At 40.0% G+C, this 16,039-nt stretch overlaps 1 protein-coding gene across 1 annotated transcript; it reads right to left on the bottom strand.

The window, feature by feature from the left end:
* Positions 1–12,320: 12,320 nt before the first annotated feature.
* LOC143118517 (transcription factor Sp8) lies at positions 12,321–14,108 on the bottom strand. Its single transcript, XM_076279567.1, has 2 exons — positions 14,088–14,108; positions 12,321–13,673 (listed from the first exon to the last, which is right to left on the bottom strand). Exons 1-2 carry the CDS (start codon positions 14,106–14,108, stop codon positions 12,321–12,323), a joined length of 1,374 nt encoding a protein of 457 aa, XP_076135682.1.
* Between the last annotated feature and the right edge of the window lie 1,931 nt (positions 14,109–16,039).

Here is a 16,039-nt window from a genome sequence, read left to right as displayed (position 1 = left end):
TCTAAATAAAATCTAACAACAAAGATATCTGGTCAAATTTTCAAACAATACTATTTGGCCCTCATTTGCTTATAAAGGAATCACACAAAATATTTTGCTAACTTGTGGAAATAATTTGTTTATTTTCATAGAACATGAAAATAACAGGGTGGACAGAGACATGACAGGGTGGACCCTGGGCATGACAGGGTGGACATGTTGTGGAATGTCATTGAATGGCCCCATAAATGCAAGGAACAATGCAGTTTTACTTTTCTCTTTTTTGAGCTGTGCCTCTAATATTTCAATCTGTTTTTTCAGTTTTCTCTTCGCACTCCTTAGAATGCTTTCCCCTTGACGCCGTTGCCTGAAACACAAAATATTTGTAAGGATTTTTTTTATACGATTTTAGCAAGTTAGTTATCAATATGAAGAGTTCAGATGCAAAAACCCTCTAAATCCATCTGACCACTTTTCTTTTAAATGAGCATTTAAAATCAGGCTCCTATAGGTTTTTGCCTATAAATCAATATGTCAGACCAGGAAAGAGTGGTATTTAGTGGGTTTTGAAGTTAAATTATTTGAACTGACAACATGAACTGTGTGTGTGTGTGTGTGAGTGAGTGAGAGAGTGGGTGTAAATGTGTATGTGTGTGTGTGTGTGTGTGTGGGTGTGAGTGTTTCCGTGTGTGTACATGCATGTGTGTGCAAACATTGGTGGTTTTCCTGCACATGTGGCAACATGACAATATGAACTGACAACAGGAACTGTGTGTGTGTGTGTGAGTGTGTGTACATGTGTGTGTGTGTGTGTCTGTTTGTGTGTGTGTTGGTGGGTGTGTTTCTGTATGTGTGTGAGTGCCTATGTGTGCGAACATTGGTGGTTCACACGTACATGTGGCAACATGACAACATGAACTGACAACATGTACTGTGTGAGTGTGTGTGTCTGTGAGTGGGTGTACGTGTGTGTACTGTATGTGTGTCTGTTTGTGTGTGTGTGTGTGTGCATGCATGCATGTGTGTGGGAACATTGGTGGTAAGTTGTAGGAGTGTGTGTAAGGAGATGTCTTTTATCTCCTGGATGAAAATTATACTCTTTCCCATTCATTTCCTATGGCGCTCATTTTTGACCGTAAACAAAAAAAGTGTTTCTACGTTGAATAAATCACTCAAAATTCAAAGAAAGTAGTCAAAATAAATTCTATGCGTTCAAAAGCCTTTTGTGAAGGATATCATAAGATCTTGAGGCAGTCTGATGAAAAATGCCATATTTATGGTACAGGGAATGGTTAAATCGGTCATTTTTGACCGGAACAGTGTTAGAAGGTTAACGTATACTATGTGTGGAGAGCATCCATTCACCATCTTTATCTCATTTTTGACGTAGGTGGCATTTAAAGGCTTTTGCATCTGAACCCTTCATATGTCATTTTATGGGGACATAAACAGTTGATAATTGTCCTTCAAATACATCTAAACTTTCTAATAAGTCTCATCAGCTAAACTTCCAATGATCTAACCTGGAGGGCCCTGGCTCACGCTGATTTTCAGGAGTTTCAGCAGGGGAGGGGTGGCTGTGACTGTAGCAAAGCACTGGCCCTGTTTCTGGCTCTGGCTTGACTTTTTGCCTCTCCATTTCTTTCTTTTTGCCCTCTTCTCTCTCTCACTGAGCTCATTGACACCTTTCTTCTTTCCAGTCTCTCTGTCTTTTTTCCATTTGACCCTTTCTTTCTCAAGGTACTTTCTTCTTCTGTCTGGGTCAACATCACGACGTTCCCGATATCTCCTTGCTATCTCAGCTCCTTTTGATCTCATTCCTTGAAAAAGACGATTCAAAATGTTCCCTTACACATTTTAATTGGCAGTCTGTAAATTAGGCTTGCCTTTTCAAACTAGGCTTGCTGATACCGATATCGCCAAAAAAATTGTCCAAATTGTCCAATTTTCCAAATTTACTATGTATAGCATGTACTGTTATAAAATGTGTGTAATAGCTGTTGTAATATGTGTAACATTATCAGCATGTGGCCTAAACTATGCACATGTCCACCCTGTCATGGAAGGCTTGCTGACAGGGTGGACAATGACAGGGTGGACATTTTTGGCTAATGTTAGCATTTAATGAGCACATGGTGGACCTTCACTTAGCAACATGCTACAGTCAGCAAGCTGACTATGTACTGTTTTACAAATATATTTCAAAGTTCTGATAGGTTTTTCTATCAATTGATATTTCACTATGACAGAGTGGACATGTTAAGCTTGACAACATCCAACTACACACATAATATGATGAAAATTATGAAACATAAGTGGAAATACTTACTCTGCAACTCGCCACTGCTTCAGTCTCCATTGAAGAAAGAAAAAATGCTCGTAGTGATTTCACTGAAAACATCAGTGGGTTTCTTAAAGGGACAGTTACCCCATAATGACAGGGTGGACCGCAATTTCAGGGACACATGCAAAATGTTCAATATGATTATGAAAATACAATATACATGATCGATCAAAATGACTTGTTTTATCAAATAACTTATTGTGGACAATAAAACCATGTTAACATTTTTTTGATTTAGTATCATTTAACCACTTATTACACACACTGTAGTTAGCCGAGCAGTGTGTGGGACATGCCAAAATCACGTACATCCAATGAAAAGAAATTGATAAAATGAAGGAAACACATTTTAAGAGACTTATCATTGTACTGATATGTGTGCAAGTGTTTGGCCACTTATAATAAGACCTCAGACTTTCATTATTCTGCTACATTTTCATGATGACTGAGTGAGTCTGATGAGGACACCAAAGGCACTTCATAGTGATATTGACTCATATATCTGCGAGGTGTTAGCCAAGTTCCATGCGTAGCCTACTGCTTTTAAATGACTTTGTGTACCTGATGGCTTGCCTTCACGCTATGTATCCGAAATAGAAATAGCACACCTTTTGTTTTATCCACAAGGCCTAGAACTGTCGGCAAAGAACTATGTTGACGTTGGCTGCGCACTCACTCACTCAGAGCTGCCTGCTTGACACGCCCACTTGCCTAGATGCGTGCAAGGAGCAGTGGGAGCAGCAGTTGACACAGACACAGAACGTTATTATTTTAATAAAGTATCGATTCTAAAAACGTCTGAAATCGTATCGTTTTTTGCGTGAAGGCATCGCGATACCTTTTTAGTATCGATACACCGTGCAACACTAGTCCCATTTAGAAGTGGCTACTTCATTCGCGCTTTCCTTAACTCATGGAGCTGCATGAATTTTATTACAACTTTTCGCCACAATATGGCAGTTTAAGTCCGCTTGATACTGTAAGGTGTAAGGCGTAATCTTTCCAAAGGAGATTTTATTTGTGTCGCCAGCATAGCCTATTGACAAATTATGTTGTAAATAGGCCTACCTTATAAGCCTACCTGTAGCTTAGGGAAGCTAACAGCTTTCTATTAGGATCTAGTTTGTTAGTTACAGTTTTGTCATAACTCCCTGATGCATTTTTGCATTTAGAATAGCCAGAGCGTGGATATCTCAATCAGAAAAATATCGGGTGCCATGGACTAGGCTGGGTGAACCCAGCCTGATCTGCCCGCTATTTATTTTTTGATTTCTTAAAAGATTGAGCTTGGTCTGGTGAAAGCCAGACTAGCCATGGACCTCAGTTACACAATGCAAGGGAACATGAATCAGCCCAGGGCCGTAGTCACCATAGACATTGAGGGGGACGTGTCCCCCCCACTATTCAAATATGACCAAAATGTCCCCCCCAATATTCGGACATAGAAAAATAAAGAAAGAATAAAGCGCTATACTAGGCCTACAGGAAACCAACACGTATCTGAAATGTAATCAAACGTAAATAACGCACAAATTAGTGACAGAGTAGCCTACACACCTGAGTGGTTTGTCCTGGTGATTTTCCGTTTTTCGTTAGTGGCGTGTGCGCTATCAAAAAAAGCTTCCATTTACTGCACCCTACTGCGGTGAGGTAGGGCTGTCAACAATATCGCAAAAGCTACCGGTACAATTTCCACAAAACTTCTTGGAAAGGTGTAGCACAGGCTGAGGAAATCCCATACATGTCTGGAGCCGATCAGACTGAAAGGGAACATTTTCCATATTGTTGCCTATTCTCGCAATGATAGAGAAAGTGAAACGTTTTATTTTAAATTATGAATTTGTGGAAGCCTGTGTCATTTCTTTCACGTCTTTCAACATAAATAATGCATTCATATGCTAGTAGTAATGCCAGAAATTACCGTTTATAGGCCTCTTAGAAATTATTGTTGCATCTTGCATATTATTGAGATGCGCACTCAATCGCGCATCCATGCAGGCAAAACGTGATCAAATGTGGCGACGTTTACAATACGTGATAGCCTACAGTTAATGTGAATCGCGAACAATAACCAAAGAAAGGAATTTGCACCTCCATTCACCAATTAAAGGCTGTAGTAGGCCTAGTGTTTCTACATGTTGGCACAAAACGTAATTTCTGTCAGAAGCCAGTCTATAATGCATACAGGGGTAACATGAGGTGAGTCAGACAGAAGAGGGGCCTGTCTTAGTAGCCTATTCCTGAATCCTGTCCCTTTCAAACTACGTTAAAATTGTGTGATTAGCCGCCAGCATAATACAATCTAAATTAAAAGACACAATCTTATTAGGCTCCAAACCTATGAGTCTAAGCCTTAGTTTAAAAAAATCTTCAGCTGTAAGTAATAAGTCAAAGAACCACTTGGAGTCACAGGTCCAGGGATGGACCAGTGAAGTTGCTTCTTCTCCACCCTTCTCTTTTCACAAAACTCACCAGAGGGGGGGGGGGGTGCATCTGTGTCCAGGGGTTCATAATCCATCCATGCCATGCCTATGTCCGTCAAAAGTTTGGAATAACCTCATTGACTGACCTAACTAACGACTTGTTTGTGATTTTTAATAATATTTTTTCATGTTAGGAAATGTATTGAGATTCTGTTTGGGGGTCCCTCAGACCCCACCACAGATTTGGTCCCCCCCAATGTTGACATCATGACTACGGCCTTGAATCAGCCTATATTTGCACGAACAATAACGGACAACAGTTCTTCAACTTTGGCCCGTTAAAATGTGTATGAACAGTCTAGCGACGCATTTCATCAAGGCCCATTTGGACATGTCAGTTATTTGCACCACTGGTTACATGTAAAACAGCATTTCGTTTCAGACTACTGTTACTTAATTTTTGCATTAACAATAACGTTTCAGACTACTGTTACTTAATTTGTGCATTGACAATGAAGTATTACATGAACTAAACATGACTAAAATCTTATGTAGAAGAAGAAACATTCACAAAAAATCCATCCATCCAAAAATGACCTTTGTTTTTGATAGCTGTTGAAAACGGCATGGAACTGACAGAGATGTTTTTGTTCATAAACAAACAAACAAACAAACAAACAAATAAATACATAAATAACATTATGCTGATACCTTTTGCTTTTCCCAAATACAATGTAGCCTACAGGTGTAAATGACCTTTCATCAATCAGTTGCAATGGATGAACTGTGATGAACTGCCCTACTTGTGATTGTTTAGAGATTTTAAAGGTTTTATAACAATGCTACATCTTCTTTGGCTATTCTACAATCTATTCAACTTTTCAGCACCAGTAGGCTGCGCCCCTGCATTTCAATGAAGGTTCTGGGAGGGTGTTTGGCTCGGGGTCATGGTGCAAAGGACCCTAGGGTGAAATTACTCCGAACCATCGCTTTAACTGAAGACACATAGTGGAGAGTTGATTTGGTTTATACCAGACAATTTAGGTACTGTAGGCCTAACTAGGCTATTTGATCATGTAGTCTATGTTTGGATCATAGGCATGATGATTCATTCATGGCTTCATAAAATATCAACATCATGTTGCTTTTAGAGTATTCTACCATTGGCCCAAGTAGTGTAAAATAAATCTAAAAAAAATAGTAGAATTGCACATAGCACATAGCAAGAAGCTGGTCTGAGGGCAGATCTGGCATTGTGCTCATCTCACAGTTTTGACAATTTTAATCAAACAATATTTTGAAAACAATCAATGGTATTATCTTAATATTCTGGCAAGTTTAAAATATGATGGTCGAAAGTGGGCCAGAGGTGGCGATCCGATATCTGGAAATCCACTATGGGTTTGTGTTCACAATTTGGTCCCCCTCACTTTCAAAATATCTCCTGCGCCCCTGCATTTCAATGATATAGGATGGCCCGCCAGGCTACAGAGAAATGGGATTCAGCCTAAATTAATTTAGTTAGGTTATTCTTTGACAAATAAAATATTCCACGTCATGAACAAATTTGAAGTTGTGCGCTCATTTTGATGCAGAACATTGTTGCATCTTGAAGCACTTCACATATTGTAGGTTACGTGCATGTGTAAACTGCAAACTACCTTATTTATAAAGTCTATACCTATGAACATGTTTTTTTTTTAAATAATCAAATTATAACATTACATTGGAGGAGGCATGTGTGGTGTGAGGTCTGTCAATTGTGTGTGTCTCACCATCAATGTGTGAGAGAGCCCTGTTTATTTATACAGTCTATGCAAACTACATGAGGAAGCAAGAACCTTAACATGAGCAAATGTGTGTGTGAGGTGAGGTTGTGTGAAGTCAATTCTATGTGTCTCACAATCAATTGGTGAGACTTGAGAGCTTTGTAATAAGTTCACTTCAGCAAGGAACAACATGCAAGGTTGTAAAACTGTGGTAAAACAGGCATGGTTCTTCTCAGAAACTCTGTGGCTTGAATGGGATGAAACAATTTGTCATAACTAACCCAAACACACACATTTACAGTTGGCATTTCAGAAGAAGATCACACAAAATCTTGTAAACTTCCGTGTTCTGAATGCATTCCTCTGCCTTTTGTCTGTGAGGATGACACAGGCACAAGCTGTCTTATCAGTTAGTCACTGGCTCATCATGTTTGTCATGACAATGAGTCTGTCATAGTCTAGAAACTTATATTGCTACTGAGATCACAGATGACAGACAGGCAAAACTGTCAGTGGTGGTGTGTAGGTCTAATTGAGTGCCGCGTGAGCTAACGGGATAGTAGGAGGAACTTTCTCCAGATGTTTGCGTTACTTATTACATGGAACTCTCTCAAGATGTAAAAGTTTGCCAATCAGTTGTGTAGCTTATTTAGGAAATTATTTTTTGCTGTGTGGCACAAAGCTGCAGGTTAAAAGCTGTGTGTGTGTTAGGAGAAAAGACACATAGGCTATGGGAAGCACCAACTGTAATTCTTAAAAGTAGCCTGTATCCAGGATAGTCTAGCAACTCTCCTTTGGCTTGCGAGCTGGAAAAATGAAACATCTATCAGGCCAATCATATTGTGTATAGAGTCGGCAACGGTTCAGCTTTTTTTTAATTGGCAAAAGTTTGATCAACTAGTCAACTAGCTCCGCTGGTGGGAAAATCAAATGCATGGGACTCATGAGTTGTATCGCTATCCTATTGCGTGCAGAGGAAATTTGAAAGACAACCGTTTATTCCGCCTCTCGGATTGAGCAGCACCAATGGATAGTTCCCAGACCCTACATCTTGATGTGGGTATGGCTCATCAGGCTAGTGATGCGCCGCATCATCAGTAATTAATGTCTCTTAAATGTGATGCGTGAGCAGGACATCTCATTTCTCATATCTCCCTCTCCCTCATTCCTCCATCCTCCTATCATTCCTTCCTCGTTTCCTTCACAACATTAATAAGAAGGAGGCGCTAGGACAGAAGGGAGGAAGGAAGGAAAGAAGGGAGGAAGGGAGGGAGGGAGGGAGGATGGACAAATAGAGAAATTATCTGCACCCCATGTATTGGTTCTACCTAGGTGCTTAACACATGTGATTTCACTGATTAACTAATCTATTTGGCTGAGGAGTTGTACTCATTAAATCAACTGATTTAGTGAATGGTTTGAGCAAATATGTGGCAGGACTTTTACTTTCTTTCATGTAAAGAAATGGTATTAAAAAGGTTTGTGCAGTCAGTGCATTTTGCTCTTCCTCCAGTCAGCGTCATCTTGTGTGGAAAAAGTCTGAACAAGTCGATGGCTGTCATGGCTTCCGTAGTGTTGGGACTATTTGCATGTGTTGTGTGAATTTGCAACAGACAGGTTGTCAAATGTAATAGTTGTGCTGTAAGCACTTATTTGTCATGTATTGTCGAATTGATGCAACTGTCTGCCTTTCTGCATTTGCAGTCTTAATCTAGAACTGTTGTGACCTTTTCAGGCCACCGTAGACAAGAAGTGGTGTAGGCCTACTTTCAGGCCACCACACATAAGAACAAGACCTATTTAATCTATTCCATATTGTGCCCTTATATACTGTTTGGATATTCATTGCATGAACATAAACTAAGCAGCAGTCCTTTAAACACAGAAAAGTATAAAATATGTAAGGGATAATGGACGACACAGTGTTTGCATAACAGAAGATGATTTTACGTTTGAGGTGGTCATGTGTCCATGATGCAAAGCAGAGTGGCCATTACGCCAGGTTCTTCTTTGACACTTCATATGTGATTGAAGAAAAGGCCCCATCGGCGCAGGACACCTTAGAGTAAGTTTGAGTGTATGGTCTGGTGAAAAGCCAAAGGTTGCATTGACAAATCTGTATTGTTACCTCAGATGTGTGTTCTTATGTATATGTAGTTCTTTATGGAAATCTTACAGTAAAATGGTCTGATTATTAGAAAGGCATTTTCAACACTTTTAGTTGGAAACTATTGGACACTATTGTGTGCACTGTTACTTTGGCATTCTGATTGTTATATGTTGCATTTATGATAATTCCTCTACCTTAGTTTTACACAGTCAATGCGAATTAAGCTATTTTTAAGGAGATAAACTACTTTGCTAAGTAATTTTTTCAATGAATGTTGTTCCACTGCATATGTAAACATTCCCATCTCTTTCCAATTAGATTGTTCAACATTCATGTGATGATGCCTGACAAGGCCGGACCTCCACTGTCATTGCCCACTGTTTGTCCACCATCCAGAATGCTGCCATCATTGCTGTCATTCAGAATGGCAGGGTGTTTGAAAAAGGCCTTTGTGAATGCACAGGTCTCAATTGAAACAAATTATGTTTTGTTTGCATGTGTGTTTGCATGTATTTGGGTTATGTCTGTTTTTAATAACTTTAGTGTGTGTGATTTTTATATTTTCTGTATGCTGTCTATCTATATTTGTCATTGTCACTGACCCTGACCATACCTGAACAGCAACTTTAGGCACCGGCTGCCTTCACAACTTAAAATCTCATTATAATTATCCAAGTGTGCGTGTGCGTGTGCGTGTGCGAGTGTTAAGTCTTCCTCAAAATGAATGAATGTACTCTTGTCTTCATACAGTATAATACGTAACTCTTCAAATCATGTCACAGTAGGCTACTATAGTACAGTACAGTATCACAGTATTACTTTTATTATTATAAACGAATCTCCTAAAACATTCGACATATTGATCAAATTCAGCAAAAGATGAATGAAACACCCCGTCATGTGTCCACTGTAGAATTATAACAGACTTTGTCTGCGACTCAAAATGCTGAGCTGCTACATGTTAGGGCAGTCATGCAAAGGTGAGGGCTGAAACTTGACACAATAAAAGTTCAGCTTGATAGCCTACCCCAAACTCCTCAGTTCAGATTTACAGGCAAGACTATAAAACGCCTGCTACAGATTACGGATGAAATGTTTATTTTATCATCTTTTTTGGTGTTTTGTTTGTTTTGTGAAAAAATGTGTAGCTATAGATTTACTTAGTAACAGCATTTTCTAAAACCACAGAATGGAATATTGCTAAAGAATTTAAATGTACAGGAAATCAAGATTAAAATATTTGCTAAATATTCTTTGTCAAAATCATATCATATCATTCTTTTCTACTGGACTCTATTCCTCTTAAAACCATTATTGAAGTGAAATTCAAATATGTTATTGACTTTTATGTGACTTAAGAATGTGCTAATAGGCTATTATAAAATGCAAAAGAATTTGCGTATTATTTTAAAAAGTTGCTCTAAAGTTTTAAAACAACTGGACTTTAGGGAACGTCTGAGCTTCTTTTCGTGATTGAAATTTACCTAATCAAAACCAACTCTCCTGAAAACCCCATGCACTTTTATATGTTCAACACACGAGGGGGCAGTTCGTCAATCAGCCTTGATGTGTTTCTATATGGTTCTGGATGAACTTGCCCCGAGGGACAGGAGCGGCACTGCAGTGTTTTTTTTGGTCGTAAATGTTTAAAGTTGTGTGCTCTAGGGTAGCCTATATTTCAAATGAAATGCAATTTCGCCATACCCTTGCGCGTCAGATGTTGCCAGTTCCAGGTTGTGTGTAAACTAATCGATGACCATGACATTCAATTTGAAATTTGTAAGAAAATGCAAAATTCGTCTTCATTCAAGCTCAAATGAGCCTACGTAGCTTATTTTTCATTGCAAGTGAGAATACAAGCACATAGCCTATTATATAAACGAAATGCACGCATTAATAAAATATAAAGCGCCAGAGTAACAGAATCCCATAGAAAAGGGTTTGCAAGCGATTGTTGTTTACTGAAGAGAAACTTTATAGCCTGTAGGCCTATTTGTCTTTATGTTTACCTCTCTTCTTTCCTCATTTTAAATGATCGCAAAATCATAAGTTTAGAACGCATTCGCGGCTGTAGGTAGCATTTAATGGGTAGTCTGTTTATCTTAGGCCTATTTGTTTAGCCTAATAGGCCTGGTTTTATTCAATTTAGTTTGTCCACAGTGATTTAACGAAAATGTATTGGAAAAAATGAATGCGATTACTGGTCAATGAATTTCTGTCCTTCTGAAAATCTCCTCTATTTTCAGTCTGATTTTAGACATTGAACTGTTTAGTGAGAACCATGTGGAGCTGAATTGACAAAAAAGGAAACATTTCGCCCCTTTATTTTCCCAAAGTCTAGGCCATCACCTGTAGCCTGTGTCCTCCTAAACCCAATTAAATTTCTGCCCAATTAAACTGTTATATTTCTGTACACTGAAAGGAAATGCAAACCGATTTATAGAATCTAAAATCGGACATATAAAATAGGATTTTTTGTTGTTGTTATCAGTGTTAATTTGGAAAACTGTAACGCTCTAAATGCTCCTTGTTGCCTAGTGTAGGTTATGTCCCGGACATTTTTGCATCGCACAAATAAGTAACCAACTGTTGATCAGACATGAATCAGTAATAAATAAAGTGCGTTGACCAAGTTTAATCAAATCCATAGAGTTCAGATTTTGAGTCCATTCTCACTTTATTGAACGGCTGATTTTGAGCCCCAATCTAGGAATGTGTCAATGGAATTAATGCTCACTTTACAAATATGTACATGCTTAAATATAAACGCCATGAATCACTAAACATGTTTATTTCTAAAATATACCAAATAAATTCAAAGTGCGTCTCTGACACACATCAGAAAACGAGCCTGCCTCTTCGATAAATATTACGACTCCAGCTGACGTGTAGGCAAATATGGCAATCACGGATGAAAAACAAAAGCAAATTTCACTCCGACAGAGTTTTAGATATTTACTAGAATAAATTTACATCTAAAATTTTACTATACAAAAAGGGTTTCCTGGACAAATATGTCACATATACCTGCATGTAATAACTTGCTAAGCTATTGCATTATATACACTGCAATATATCTCATACAAACTTGATCAAGCTCTCTGGTAGAATAAAGACCAATTTGTGATATATGTTTTTGTCTCTCAAATATTAAACAAAAGAGAGTAGATGACGAAATAAAAACTACAAAACACAACATACAAGTTCTTACAAATTGCCCATGAAAAGGCACACGTACGTCACGCAGGGTTCCAGTATAAAGTGCCACAGTTTGGATTTAAGAAAACATGTTCTCATTAACTCGGCAGGCCACTGCAGGCCATAAACACTTACAGGTTATTAGTATTTTGACTCTTCATTTAATATCAGAGCAGAGTAACAAAAACAGACTTGCCCTGCATATAACCACTGTGCGTTCAAATGCAGGCCATACATTAGGCTATTGGTAATGTTAATTTGTGCCTGTATTTTTTTGTTTTACTTTAAAGTAATTTAGTCTTTATAAGGTATACTTTAAGGGCATATAGTGCCCGTTGTCTTTGTCGTCGATACAAGTGTGATTCATAGTCCTTTCCTCATAAACCCAATCAAATGAGATCAGACCGGATCAATTTACCTAACCGAGTGCATCCGAATAGTTTATGGAAAATGTAATGTCCATATGCCACCAAAGAGTAGGCTACGTAAAATCTAACTCAGTCCAAAGAGTTACTGAGACCATTTATGCCTGCTGTTTGAGTGGAATCAGGAGGTGGCAGCAGGTCGGGAGAATGACAGGGAGGACTACCAGGGGTGCTATGTTCGCTGTCGGTGTCACTTCCCCGTTTGCCCCCGCTACCACCTGATCCTGATCCCACGGAGCCTCCTGCACTATGCGTTTTGACGTGTTTGCTGAGATGGTCGCTCCGCATGAAGCGCTTGTTGCAGACGGGGCAAGCAAAGCGTTTCTCGCCGGTGTGTGTGCGCAAGTGTCTCTGAAGTTCATCTGACCTCGTGAACCTCTTTCCACAAAACAGCCAATTACAAACAAACGGTCTCTCCCCTGTATGCCAGCGTAAATGAGCCTTCAGGTGAGACGTTTTACCATATACTTTCCCGCAACCTGGGATATGACAGCTGTGAAGTCCTTTGCGCCGCAGACTCGCCCCTGCAGGTCCCAGTCTCTCTGCCTCCTGACAGTTAGGGCAATCACAAGTGGCTCTGCCTGAGTAACGTCGCGCTGAGGAACGCGGGGACCCCGCCAGTGATGCCGCTGGCCCTCCAGTCAACATGGTGCCACCTGCACCACCAAGAGGAGATGGGCTTGAATCGGGGTATGAAGAGAGGACTGGTTTGAAGCCGTCCATCAGATGCTGACTAGTGGTCAACAAATGAGGAGATGCACTTGTGCTAAAAGCTGAGTGACTTAAACTGGAGTAGTCCGAATTGTAGCCCCCCAGAGGCGAATGCAATGATGTCTGAAGTCCCCCCGAATGCAAGGAAGACTGTAGGGTGGTCCCGTTTGGATTCTGGACATCAATCCATCCTGCTCCGACATCCCACCATGCGGAAGCACCCGTAGTGCCCACGTCTCCAGTCGGAATGCCAGGGTGGGATGACTTGAACCAAGACTCGTAAGGATGTGTTACACTCATTCTCGGATAAATACCTTGCAGACTGTCCACTGAAGTATGCACTTTGGAAATAAACACCGGCTGGTGCCCCCCCTCCTGCGAACTGTTTGAAACTGATGCCTGAAAAACAGAGTAGTCGTTTCCAAAGTGCGCATTGGTGGAGGTTCCAGGTGTTAATGAAAAAGCACTGGATCCACTGGAACTGTTGCTTCCGAATGAGTCCGAGAGTCCTGAGCCACTGCGGGTCACCCCAAACGTGGATAAGCCTGAGCCCAAACTGCAGCTGCTCGCAGAAGCTCTTTTCCATGGATGAAAACCTTTTCCAAAGGCAGCGGAGTTATCTGATATCGAAGAGGGCGACGGACTTGGAGTTCCAATCTTGTTACAAGTTGCAGCCAACATGGCTAAGGGAGTCGATCCTAATCTCGGCTCCTCCTAAAAGGGAAGCATGAATTACTATTAGCCTCAGAAAAATTCAGAATTTTAAAAACTTTTTATTTTACATGTTCAACTGGTAAACGCGTACCATCCTGTAACGGGTATAGTGCATGACAATTCCTACCTGCAGATCGAATGCAAATTTAAAGTAGCAACAGATGCAACACGCACAACTCAATGTGAAGAAGTTAAAGGAAAACCTGAGTTTGTTTTCGCCCCAAATAGTTCGACGGAAACTTTTTAGTGCGTTATTGGACTAATGTGTTTTTCGGTTTGCGTTCTCTTGACCCTCTACCTTAAAACATAATCCACCAACTGCCCCTCTCCCTTACACTCCCCAGGGTAATTTTAATCCCCCGAGTGGACAATAAAGGAACTAATTAAACCCAGCAAGAAACTCCTTAGACTCACCCCTAGAAGTGAAGTTGCCATCACAAAAACTGCCCTCCGCAGAGGATCTTTTTATATTTATCAATCAGAGCAGTGTTTTTTTAAGAGGTATGCAATACAATGATGAGATCCGCCCATTTCAGCACAATTGTAGGTCCTCTCTGGCTTTGAAGAACCGCTGCTACACAGGCAACCAATCACAGACACCGGCGCTCCTCCTCCCGACTTTGAAGTATGTCTGCCACATTGAGGACCAATCAAGACTTCGGAAGCGCAAACTGGCCGCAACGTAAGGTCATCAGTGGAGCTCGCAAGCCGTTCTCCTCCCCTGCCTCCCCCTTCCATGGGATAGAAAGAGCGCAGGAAGGTAAATCAGATTGAAAGTGAATACTCCGGGAGTTTTCTTCTTAATTTGTCCGGAAGCAAAATTCCATTCTAACCACTGACTTAACACTTAAAATAGGCCTAAATGCGATTGGTGCAAAAAAATATGATTTTTGTTAATACAAATAAGTCCGCTCTATCAACTTAATTGGAGTAGGCTATGTCCATCATGTCTTAAAGATCTCGCATACAAATTACAGGCACTACTCTAAGGGCTCATCATAATAACTGCTCAGTAAATTACCGGACTATTCGAGTAACCAACTTGTTGGAATTTTGGACAGGAAACTCTATAGCGAAAGCAAAACTATAAGTTCCGTAACTTAACAATTACGTGTATTTGTGGATGGATTTCAACATGTCCCCGACTGCCCTATCTTGACGAAATAAAACAATCCACGAAATAAGAATCAGCACATCAGCTGGTCTCTGTGTTCCCTTTAGATGGATTAACAGATGATTGTGTGAGTGTTTCTGTGTGCGCGCCGGAAATCTTTTCTCAATCACCTCCTATTTGCAGACATTATAGCCTATCGCCAGCATTTTCTTTTGAATTTTAAACGTAACGAGGAATGTGGTTTAATCAGGAAAGTTGTATTTGTTTGATAGCATTCTCAATTGACTGCAGCTGGTGACACAGGGTGGCAATTGCATGGCTGCGAAAAGTTGATTGCAGTGCCATGCACATCACATAAGGTGCCTATAACCACGACACCTTTATTATATCGCGTGATAGACATAGTTTCAAATTAATCTCTCTATTTCTTCGATGTGGACATATATTCGTTTAAAAAAAAAACTACAGGAAAAAAAACGTTTGCCCAACAGTTGCAGGTGTTTTGCGAATGAAAATGAGTGAACGATCAGTGGGCTATAAGACATTCCCGTTATTGAAACGGAAAGAACAAACAGTGCGACTAAATTAATAACGACCCAGGATCTTTGTTGATCAGTTTAGAAACAGGTGACATAGGTTAATATGTAACTTTATGACATTTAATTGATGTGTTAGGAATTTCCAAACTTTTAATCTTAGTCTCATCGTGTACTTTTTACCCACTCAAAATGTATGTATAAATAATTGTACATAATTTTAGTCGACTGAACAGTGGTAATGTGAAGAAATTGACCTGATGCATGATCCTGTAAACTTAGAAAATATAAAATACACACAGGGTATCTAAAATAGACTACAATTGGCATCTCGTATAGTCTAGCCTACATGTCCAAACAACGTAACTTTTCCAGTAAATCGTCATTTGAAAAAATGTTTTGATAAAGCAAATTAAACAAATGGGCAGAGCTTACCGTTAGTCTTAATTTCTCCAGGCACCGTGTCCCTGGCCAAGCTCCCTGACCCTGCTATCTCCTCGAGACGGTGCGCCGATGCAGCTGGAGCGCACAGAAGATGAATGTTACCAAGGGAATTCAGTTTAATTACGCGAGGCGCCGCGGGCCGCTGGTGATCTAATCATTAGCCTACACGAGGTATCAGCATCTGACACAGCTACAAGAGGTTTGAGGCGCTCTCTGCGAACAAGTGTTTTCCATGTAGCCACTCGCTTTAAGAGGCTAATGCAATAGGATAG

Source organism: Alosa pseudoharengus, unplaced genomic scaffold, assembly GCF_046254945.1.
Source record: "Alosa pseudoharengus isolate Yale_2024_CS ecotype anadromous, Long Island Sound unplaced genomic scaffold, YU_APseudo_1.1 YU_APseudo_1.1_scf_12, whole genome shotgun sequence".
In the NCBI taxonomy this organism is placed as follows: Eukaryota; Metazoa; Chordata; class Actinopteri; order Clupeiformes; family Clupeidae; genus Alosa; species Alosa pseudoharengus.
This window is presented reverse-complemented; position numbering and strand designations above follow the sequence as displayed.